Here is an 11,248-nt window from a genome sequence, read left to right as displayed (position 1 = left end):
TGAGATGATATACAATGGAATGAATTTAAAACTAAAGTTCTCCCATGTAAACTATCATATAATTCACAATAAAACATAAAAAAAAAAAAAGTTGCAGCAGTATGTCCACAGGGAAGTGCCAGAAGTTCAAACCAGATTTGCAAGACAACATGAAGCTAGAGATGTCATTGCTGATGTCAGATGAATCTTGGTTGAAAGCAGAGAATACCAGAAAGATGCTGAGCTGTGTTTTATTGACTACGCAAGAGCACTCAATTTGTAGATCATAACAAATTATGAATGAATGGGAATTAGGAAGAATTGGAATTCCAGAACAATTGTACTCATAGCGAACCTACACATAAAGCAAGAAGCAGATGTTCAGACAGACCAAGGAGATACTTTGTGGTTTAAAATTAGAAAAAGTGTGTGCCAGGATGGTATCCTTTCACCATATTTATTCAGTTTGTATGCTGATCAGATAATCTGAGAAGCTGGATTATATGAAGAAGAAAAAGGCATTGGAATTTAAGGCAGAGTCATCAACCTGAGATATGCAGATGACACAAACTTGCTTTCTGAAAGGGAAGAAGGCTTGAAGCACTTACTGATGAAGATCAAAGACTATAGCCTTCAGTATGGATTATACACTTCAACATACAGAAAACAAAAATCCTCACAACTGGGCTGCTAAGCAACATCATGAAAAATGGAGAAGAGATTGAAGTTGTCAAGGATTTCATTTGACTGAAGCCGCAATCAATTCCCATGAAAGCAACACTTAAGACATCAAGTTGTGTATTGCAATTAGCAAATCTGTTGCAAATGACCTCTCTAAAGTGTCCAAAAGCAAAAAATGCTACTTTGAGTGCTAAAATACACCATGGTATTTTGAATCATCTCCTAAGTATGCCAAAACTGGACAATGAGTAAGGAAGAGCAAAGCAGAATTGATGCCTTTGAATAATGGAGAATATTAAATACGCCATGGACTGCCAGAAGAATGAACAAATCTGCCTTGAAAGTACAGCCAAAATGCTTTCAAATACTTTGTATCAGGATGGACCAGTCCTGGGAGAAGGACATCATGCTTGGTAAAGCAACTAGTCAGCAAAAAAGAGGAGTGTTTTCTATGATGAGATTAGATGAGTTGATACAATGACTTCAACAGTAGACTCTTGCATAGTACTGATTGTGAGGCTAGAACAGAACTGGAACATATTTTCTTTGTTCTATAGAGGATCACTGAGTCAGAACCTACTCCATGGCACTTATCAACAAGAAAAACTGTTTTTTATTAAGGCTCTTCTTTGTGATAGCAGCATATATCAGGATTTGATGGGGAAGGATACTTAGTTTCCCGGGAAAATGAAAGGGGCTAACACTGTATCTTTCTACTTGCTAACCAAAAGGGAAAGATTCCAAAAGTATAAAAAGGGCCAATGTTGATGAAGGGTTCAGAGGTTTATCCATTTTATAATTACTTCCTTGTGAAGCATCCATGGGAACAGGTAAGGATTGACAGACAGTTGGATAATCTATAACTCATCTAAATCATGCTAATGCTGTATAATGATAGAACTTCCAGTTGTTTAGTGTCCAAGAATCATAGACATTAATTTGTAAAAATACCAATATTAAAGGGTTTAACTCTTGATGTAGTTGTAAGTAGTACAAAGGCTATACTGCGGATTTTTGTAAACTGAGAACATGTGGGGGATTCTTTAGGATCACTCTGCCACCAAGTCTCTGTGGGGGGAGGGTGGAAGCTTACAAACATGCTGCTGCCTGGCTCAGTGCTTCTGGGCTCTTTTTCTGCTTAAGGCAGAGATATCAGATATTAGCCAAGAGTTCCCAGATGGTTTGGAATCAGCATCCTTTACAAACAGCCTTGTTTGCTTGTGATGCATATTAATGTATAATGATAAATGTGTGACTGTACACCTAAAAGAATCACCTACTTACTCAGAATTCCTAGCGAGACATAAATAAAGTAGGCTAACACATCACAGTTTCATTTAGTCTTCATAAAAATAAATCTGTTCATTGGGGCATTCAAAAGAAAACGGCTTTTTTGTTTGTTTTTTTTTCCCTCTCTTTTATACAGTGAATAGATTTCTGGTTCAACCTTTGTTATCTTTTGGAATAGACAGGCCCCTCCTTGGAATGTCTGACTATTTTGCTGAATGTGCAGAGTCGGCTTCCTCCCAGAGAAATGCTCTGAAAGAAGTGTATGTCCAGTGTGTTTCCTTTTTCTTAGATTTTGACTGCATGTATGCATAGACTTCCGGTCTGGTGCTGTAAAATAAGCACTGTAGAATAATATATTGCAAGGTCAGTTGTTCAAACCACCAGCCACTCCTCAGACACCCTACACAGGGTCACTATGAATCAGAATCGACTTGATGGCACATAATACCACCACCACATGTAAGGATAGCTAGCTAGCATAGATTCGAGAAATAAACGAGTTCTCTCTCTGGCACTGACTCCCCACTAAGTCACAAGCATTTCTTCCTCATCTCTTGTACTGTTTATCTTGCCGTTTATCTAGTGGTGGTGGTGGTGGTGGTTATGTGCCATGGAGTCGGTTCCGACTCATACTGACCCTGTACAGGGTTTCTGAGCTGTAAATTTTTACGGGGGCAGAAAAACTCATCTGTCTCCCACGGAACAGCTGGTAGTTTCAAACTGCTGACCTTGCGGTTCGTAGCCAGATTCGTAACCACTACGCTACCAGAGCTCCTTTTATATAGTCCAGCAGTGCATATTTGCTCACAGGTGTGTTGTGAGGGGGTGATTATCCTCTTTGAAGATGAAAAACACTTGGTGGTGGTGCTTTTCCTACAGCGTCCAGAACGGCTACAGACAGATATAAAAAAATCATTTTCCAAAGATGCTTTTTTCAGCACTAATATAATAATATCACTGCTTGCTGCAGTAAGGTCATGAATATATATTTGATTCCAGACAAAGCTTCAGCCAAAATAAATACGTCATCATTTTGAGGTTGGTGGTTTGAGAAACTTCTTGTCATTCAGAAGCTTGTAAATATCTATACTGGAGTCAGTGTCTTTAGTATCAAAATTCTCATAAACACACAGCCTCTGCTTTGGGTGGATCAGAGCATCTACCTCTACAAAAATATCAATATATCCCCATAGGTAATATTTCACATTAATATCTGAAACTTGATATTTAGCCTGAATATCTTAACTACCTGCCTTAGTTAAAACACAAGCTCCTAAAATGAATAGAGAGAAATACTGTTAACTGATAGTACAGGAGGGGCATTGTAATCATTGTAATGAAACAAAGTATATGATTTGTTGAATGTAATTTGCCCTGTAAACTTTCACCAATTCACAATAAAAACTAAAATAAAAAAACCAACCGACAATCAGACGCAAGCTCCATCATGACTCCATTGGTAACCCATGGAGTAACATACAAACTGTATTCTCATGTACTGGAAAGTGTGAAGACTACTGCTAGTCCTCTCCGGATTGAAACACGGAGTTTTCTAGATGTGCAGGATGGGGAGGCTCTTTTGTCAAGTGTAGGAATATGTGTAAAGGAGAATGTGGGGGAAACCATGACCATTACAGCTTTATAAAATAAAAAATCCTTTCTTGTCGTTTTAGTGTGCAAAGAACTGAAATAAAAAGTATCGCGAGTCTATCCCAGACCAGCAGGACATTGTGGGAACATCTAGTGACTCAGAGAGCGCCAGAAGGGGGAGTGGTGGCCAACCTTCATCTAGTCCCCATCAGAATCTATGGGACCAGCAAAGGATTACATAAAGGCAGTTGGAAGCCACTGGGGGCTTCCTGTGCGAAAGCTGGAAAATGTTCATCAGACGCAGCCAGAAAACACTAGCAGCCAGCAAAAACTTCATCCTGGGGAGCGGTTAAAGACAGGCTTCTAAGCGGGAGCCTGTCTGTAGCTGTGAGTCAGCATAAGCAAGTCCAATACAAAGTCCATGAATGACCAAAGCACAACAGAAATGCAGAAGACATCGACCACCACAAGAGAGTTTCTCTTGGAAGTGATCAATTAGTCCCAAGAGAAATAATCATGGGAAAAAAAGCAAAGGCAAAGCTGTCAGGGTTTTGCCAGCGTTAGAGTTGTCAGATCCGGGATTACTTTTGAGACAAGATTTGGCAAAAGCCACGTCTAATGAGGAGTTGCATGTTTTGGAAAATCTCTCCTCCAGACATCTCATGAAAAATAACCCAGAGCAGGCACAGCAAACCAAGTCAGCCACAAGCATTGAATGATTATCTACGAGTTTGCCCTCTTGTTTAGATGCCAAACCAAGAAAAGAAAAAAAATCCTAAAGAGGCCACCAACATTAGAGAAGATTGCAAAGTCATAGGTGAGGCCATGTGGCCAGCTGGGAAAGGAGAGTGGTGTGTATAGACAGCACAACTTTTAAAGGCAGCGGAATTCTTATTTTAAATCAGAAGTATCTCTCTGTAATGGGCTTAACTTTCAAAGCCATCACCTCTGGGAAGCTAGTGCTTATTCTAACAATATTGCTACTTTTTTGTCTTGCTTCATAACTATCTTCAGAAAAGTATCTTAGTGAGCAAGACAGAGGATTTATGCTGCCAGTGATGACACCAGTCTTTGGGAAGATAGCATGAAGAAACCAATCATGTGCCTCATCAGAATTTCACTGTGCAGTCCAGGCTCTGGGCCGTGTGTTCAACTTGGTGCCGTGATGCTGCTCTTCTGGTCTGGAGAACAACTGAACCTTCTATGCCTGCACCTAAGTAAGGGAACATCAAAGGAATAGGCTCGTAGTTCTCACCACGTGGTCCTAGGACCAGCATCATTGTCTGGAATCTTGGTAGAAATGTAGATTTCCAGGCCTCATCCCAGACCTACTGGATGAGACCCTCGGGTGATGCTGCTGCTGAGGATGCAAGCTCAAGTTTAAGAACCACAGGACCAACTGGAGACTCTCTGGTGCTCATTTTCTCCAGCCTGACTACTGTGCTAATCAGCTGAGGTCCATGTGTGGACATATGTACACCTTCATATTCTCTCAAACTTCTAAAACACTTGGTATCAGCACACATGAGACTGTTTTCAGGTCCTACAGAATGGCAGTCACCACATCCAGAGAGCTGTTAGCCCAAGAATGACCGCAAGTTTGCAGTTACTTGGTCCCAACGTTACAGGAAGCCATGGGAGAGGCTTGTTGTTGTTTGTAGTTCAGGCTTGTGCTTGTCCCTGCCATGACCCCACCTCCAAGAGTTCGGATGTCTCAGGATAGACCGGAGCTCAAGGGGAACACGGTAGTCAAGAGTTTTCAGTTTCTCAATTTGGAAGACTTCAGAGGCAGTTAAAATGTCAAGACTGGAGTCTTCCATTTGTAGTGTCTCCCACTAATGTCTCCATTGGGTTTGCGAACATGTCATATGGTGAATCATAGCAATGACTTATTTGGAAGGACACTTACCAAAGATTTTCTTAACTTTAATTTGATCCTAAAATAGGAAAGAAACCATATTCAGAGGCCACCCATCAAACATATTTTTTTTCTGCCCAACAGTGGGTGGTCCTTTGAAACAGTAGTTCCTCTAGTAATAAGGCAAATCTAGTTTGTTCCTAAATTTTTTGAGTTAGCAGAAAAATAATCCAGAAAAAGCCCAACAAATTTTTTTAAGGGAAGAAAAAAAAGATGCAGTGGAGGTTCATGCTTTAGACTAACTACTGGTTTCTCTCATTTAATTCTGTCCAGCCTTCTACCCATGTCTCCTTTTCCCATTTGTGTTGTAGGTTAAGACTCATTAGGAGCCAACCATATTTTATAGTGCCATTTGGGGTCATAAAATTCAGTTTTGGTCAACAAGCCTGGCCGTGGATTTCCAATCCTTGCCTGAACATCAATCCTCCTGTGTGCCAAATCTCACCACCTCCTTGAGGAACACACCCTCCACCATCTGTGTCCTTTTCTCTTCCCTTCTATCTTTCCACCTGCTCCCTGCTGATTCCAACCAGAGGATGCTGTAGGTGAGAGGGAGCCTAGCAGAACACGGAGCACAGTAGAGTTGGTTGTGGTCATGCAGCAGGAGTAGACTGCATAGCACTGGAACCTTCTGAGAGAATGGCAGTGCATCCCTTTCCATGGCCTGTTACCGCCACCTCGAGCAGAGGAGCCAGTATTCCTGATGTTCCCTTCACTGAAGACTGAGGGGACCACAACATGTCACTGAATTTTCCTCAGATTAAGAGACAACCGTTAGAACCATTGAAACAGCACAAATAATATCAGAGTCTACAAGACAAGAAACGGTAAGTTCCCTGGAAGCATCTAGACTAAAAGAGATGGTCACACCAGAACAGTAGCTGCTGCCTGTCCCAGAACTAGGAGGAGGTGTTTGAACTGGAGCCACCAGAGAAAGGCTCGATTTCATTAGTTAACCAGGCCTGATTTTTAAAGCCAATATTTGCAATGGTTTTCTTTCAAGAAACTCTTGGCTTTACAGTTCTGGTATATTTAGGAATATCATCTAATTTGGAAATGGCTTCTTTGGTTGTAAGGTAAACATGTTCTTTTCTCACAGCTGTCATATACATGGAATTTAAAAGAGGAACTTAACATGGGGAACAGCTTTCAGATCTACAATGGCATGTGTTTGAGGAATTTTGCCTTTAAGCATGTTTTCTTCCACGTGTTTGAAATACCCCTGGATCTCTTATTACTTCAGTGGTTATGTGATTTTTTTTTTGGGGGGGGGGGGAGGGTATTTGAAAGTACAAAGGGGGAAATGGATGCCAGGTTTTTTTGGTTACTGCTTATTAGGTAGCAAATGAAGAGTTCCCTACTGTTGGGAATGTGGGTGTTTTAATACTTTGCAGAATCTTAATAATTCTCGAAATCTGAGATGTTCATTTTCTTCACCAAATGGAACAAGTTCTTCAGCCACATTCTTAATACCCTAAATCAAATTTATAGTCAAGTGCCAGTGACGCTGATGCTTGGAGGATTTGATTAATGTGATAACTGTGAACTTGGTAACTTCCCCAGTGTCATGCCTTCTAAGCCACCTCATGTGTTTGCAAATGACTTTTTAATAGATTGATGTTAGTTTTTTAATATCTATAAACAAGAAATGTCTGGGAGCAATCAGTACACATTTTCGCTGCCGCTGGAGATTAACTGTCATCCAGATATGTATATAATTGTTAAAAACAAAGAAGCAAACTTTGGGGGGCGGGGGGTAAATGCTGCCATTTGTTTCTTCATCTTAATACTAGAGAACTACAGAAAATGTACTTTCGTTTATAAAAGTTTATAAAAGACAAACGTCATAAAAAAAAAAAAAAAGACCTTCAGTATTTTGTTTTATAGAAAATATAGCATATCTGTGAATGAAATATCCCAAGATTTATCTTTGGAACAACAATGACAACAATGTGGTCACATGTAATTGTCTGCTTTTGATGTCAGATTGGGATTTTAGCATGGACTGCTGATTTTTGGAAGAGCTAGGTGAGGGCAGAGGACATGAGAGAAGGGAACGTCTTTGCCCAAGGGAATGGCCGACCGTCAAGGTTTCTAGCTTCTTTCGATTCCCTTTTGGCAGGTCCCATTGCAGTATTTCCATGAAATTGCTGTGAGTGGTCCTCCTTTTGAGGTCAAAAGCAGCTTACCTAGGAGCCCAAAACGTCTCTCTTCAGCATGCTTTGACTTGAATATGGAAATCATTTAGATTTTTTTTTTTTCTTATGAGGAAATTTCCATGCTTGGTTTGTCAAGACAAGAGAGTTCATTCCTTGTTATTGAAACACGTTGGAGCAAGTAAAAAATCAAAATTAAGCTGATTTCTTTTAAATAGTTTAAAGCCTTCCTTAGAATGAAATAAATTAAGTGTTGTAAATGAAGTTAATTCAACTAATTACTCAGTACAAAGTCTGATCATATATGTCACTATATATTATGATTTTAGGGTATAATTAAATTCTCAGAAATTTGCAGAATTCTAATTTGGTTTCTATATTTATTTAGCAGAACAAGGAACAAATATATGTCAGTATGTAGCTTAGCAGAGAAGACTGGAATGAATGAAAATTATTCTCGTTAACTGGAATCAATACTGGGCTGAATTTAATCACATTCTAATAAGTTTCATTATGCTTCATAATGTTACCATGTGTTGCCTTATAGTTGCCATTATTGTTCCTTATGAAAAATCTTGGTTCTTAAACAAAAATCAGTAAAGCTGTACATTTGACCTAAAAATGATTGATGAAGTAAGTAATTGCTGTGTGACTTAGATGGATCCCTAGAAAACTTTCTTCAGTCAAGTTAGAAAGTCAAACACAGTGGTAGTCACCAGGAGAGTGCTTTCCTCCAATTGTCCTGATCCTCTCATTTGTTTTGTTGTAAAGTACTTACTTTAAATAGCTTTTACATGCCTATGGAATGACACATTATGTAAATGGCTACAAATCTATTTTATGAATAAAAAGCAAAATTGCTTTACAAATTATATTGGTTCATATCAGTTTTGTTCTTCAAAACAAGTGAATTAACCACAAGAAGATACACCCCACGTTCTTTTCAGAATGCTGCTTAAAATTATGTTCCATTTGTTAGACTTTTTCCCTCCTGAATGCAGTTCCAAGGTTTTGAATACTTTATTAAAGTATCCAAAGAAGCCTTACATTTAAACCACTGAGTCTAACTAACAATTTAGGTGTAAAAAACCCAGTGTGTAACAATTAAACTGGCCTTTCAGATTTGGGGGTGCTCCTTAAAACGTTGGGTACTCCCGTTGCTGCTCCCACTTCTGATCTTAGACCTCTTGTGAATAGTTAAAAATAAGCATGTGACCTGGAATGCCTTCCAGAGAATCTTGATGTTTCCCAAGTGGGTTCATTTCCATTCCTAAGTGGCTCTAATCCTTATTCAGCATTGCTGGAGCCCTAGACTGACTTTATCTGCATTGTAATCAGTACCCCCAAAGCCTCTCTGGATGCTTGTAAAGACATTTCGCCCCAGATCTGGTACAGAAGTTTTCAGAAGCATTTTAATGTCAAATTAGAATAATGTCTTTGCCTAGCTGTGGATGACATTCTGAGAACCACTGAGAACTATTGCACTTGTTGAGGCAAAGCTTCGTCATGGCAGCTTGTGTCCCAACCCACAGGAAGGACTTTTTCCCCTTGGCCTAGGTCCTGGCTGGGTATCCAGAGACTACAAGCCAAATACCTTCAGTCTAGACTACTGCTTTACCACTAATCAGTTTTTGTGATTTAGAACAAATCATTTAACCTCCCGGACCTCGATTTCTTCAGCTGTCCGATAAAATGATAGTTAACATTGTAAGTGTTATACTTGGCTCTGTAGACTCCTGAAGTCAACATACTATTCTCATGCATTAATTTCTCCATCTGTTTAAAATGGATTCTAGGCACTCACCACACATTGGAATCACTTGAGAAACTTCTAGTCCAATCAGGATCTGGTTTGGGGTCCAGGTGTTAGCATTCTTATAAGCTCCTGATAGGATTCTCATGGGAAGCCATAGATGATAACTACTGTTTAAAATGTGCTATGTATATACATAACCAAAATACAACACTAGCTGCACTGCACAGTGGAATTGCTCCATTGGGTTTCCAATGGCTGGGATCTGCGCAAGCAGATAGCTCTGAGGCACCTCTGGGTGGGTTCAAACCACCAACCTTTCAGTCAGTAGTGAATCCCTGTGTGTGTGTGTGTGTGTGTGTGTGTACTGGATCTTAAAAGAGATAAGATCTGCTAAGTGCCGAGTGTCCTTTAAAGAGGGGTTTTCTACCTACTTTCAAACTGAACTAAGTAGGAAAGGCTTTGATGACAATATATCAGTTATTGTTAAGTGCCATTGAGTAGACATAATTTAATCACACAAAGCAATGTGCACTGTTTTCTTCTTAGGCCAGCTACATTCGTTCTGTCCCTTTAGACCCTCTGCCTCAGAACACATACTCTTTGCCAGCACTGAGAAATTGTTACCCTCATACAGAAGATGAGTTTCCAGTGCTAAGTAAGGGTATGAACATTTCACATGAACCTCTGGGGTGTGCCTTTGATCCTTGATCATTAATATCATTAATAGGCTCTCTAAAAGTGCATTTGAATCTCAAGCTTAGGATTTGGCAGAGCAGTGGACAAATGAACGCTTTTAAGATATTTTGGCTCAGAAAGTGCATCTGAAATAACCCTGTGGGAAAATCAGGAGACATTCTCATCCTCCAAAGCTTTACCTAGGATGGGACACTAACCTTGTGTTTTAAGTTCATTACCCAGCCTGATTGGGTAGTGTAGTGGGCTGCAGGAAGAGGTTTTAAAAAACTGATTTCCAGTTTTAATGGTTGCTATTTATTTTCTGTGTAGTTCCCCAAATACTTTTATCATAATGTGCATATATCTCTTTAAAAAAAAAAAAAAAAAAAAGTGAACGATCTCCTTTTCACGAGATTCACTGTAGCTTTTCGCTCAGAATGGGGGCTGAAGAAATCACTCCTCTTCAGGCTGCTAAGGCCCTCACTCTCCAGAATGCTGAGAGGGCCCAGTGCTGGTGAGAGCGCTGACCTCTGCAGGGAAGGTCACTTCAGCACACAAGACTCAAAAGGAAGGAGGAAAAAGCAACTCCTCAGCAGGGAGTTTGACTTGCTTTAGGGCAGAAGAGCTTTTATAAATGAGTTCACAGTCTCCCACGCCCTCTCACCGGCTCTGCTATTACTAGCTCTGTCTCACACACACATGCACACACACACATACAGACGCACAGACCACACACCACAGAAACAGTCAGTCACACACAAACACATATGCCTCTTTTACCCCCGCCTCACCGCCCTCCCTCTCTACCTGCCTCTGGGACTTGGAATGGACAAGCAAACCCTGCTCCAGGCAGGAGGTGACTGCCTGGGAATTTGTCTAGGCCCAGTGACTCTCAGGAGTCCAGGTGTGGCACTGTGGGTTAATGTGCCAGACTGCAAAGCCGTTTGAACTGCAAGGCTGGCGGTTCAAGCTCTCTAGCTTCTCCTTGGAAACCCTATACAGGGTCGCTATGGGTCGGAATCGACTCGATGGCACTTGACAACAACAACAACCTAATCATATAGGAGCTCTAGTAGTGTAGTGGTTACAAATCAGGCTGTAAACCTAAAGGTCAGCAGTTTGAAATTACCAGCTGTTCCGCAGGAGAGATGAAGCTTTCTGTTCCTGTAAAGATGTACAGCCTTAGAAACCCTGTACAGGGTC

The 11,248-nt window shown here is 40.4% G+C and overlaps 1 protein-coding gene across 1 annotated transcript in view; it reads left to right on the top strand.

Moving 5' to 3' along the window:
* Positions 1-4,319, top strand: part of SLX4IP (SLX4 interacting protein) — a 134,390-nt gene extending 130,071 nt beyond the window's left edge. Inside the window, 7 exon segments of the mRNA XM_006870415.1 lie at positions 2,129-2,210; positions 3,624-3,667; positions 3,670-3,741; positions 3,744-3,903; positions 3,905-3,985; positions 3,987-4,065; positions 4,068-4,319. Of these exon segments, the coding sequence (XP_006870477.1) occupies positions 2,129-2,210; positions 3,624-3,667; positions 3,670-3,741; positions 3,744-3,903; positions 3,905-3,985; positions 3,987-4,065; positions 4,068-4,319 (770 nt within the window).
* Positions 4,320-11,248: the final 6,929 nt, after the last annotated feature.

This window comes from Chrysochloris asiatica, unplaced genomic scaffold (assembly GCF_000296735.1).
Source record: "Chrysochloris asiatica unplaced genomic scaffold, ChrAsi1.0 scaffold00141, whole genome shotgun sequence".
Classification (NCBI taxonomy): Eukaryota; Metazoa; Chordata; class Mammalia; order Afrosoricida; family Chrysochloridae; genus Chrysochloris; species Chrysochloris asiatica.
Note: the sequence above shows the minus strand (reverse complement) of the source record. Positions and strands in the feature narration are given on the sequence as shown.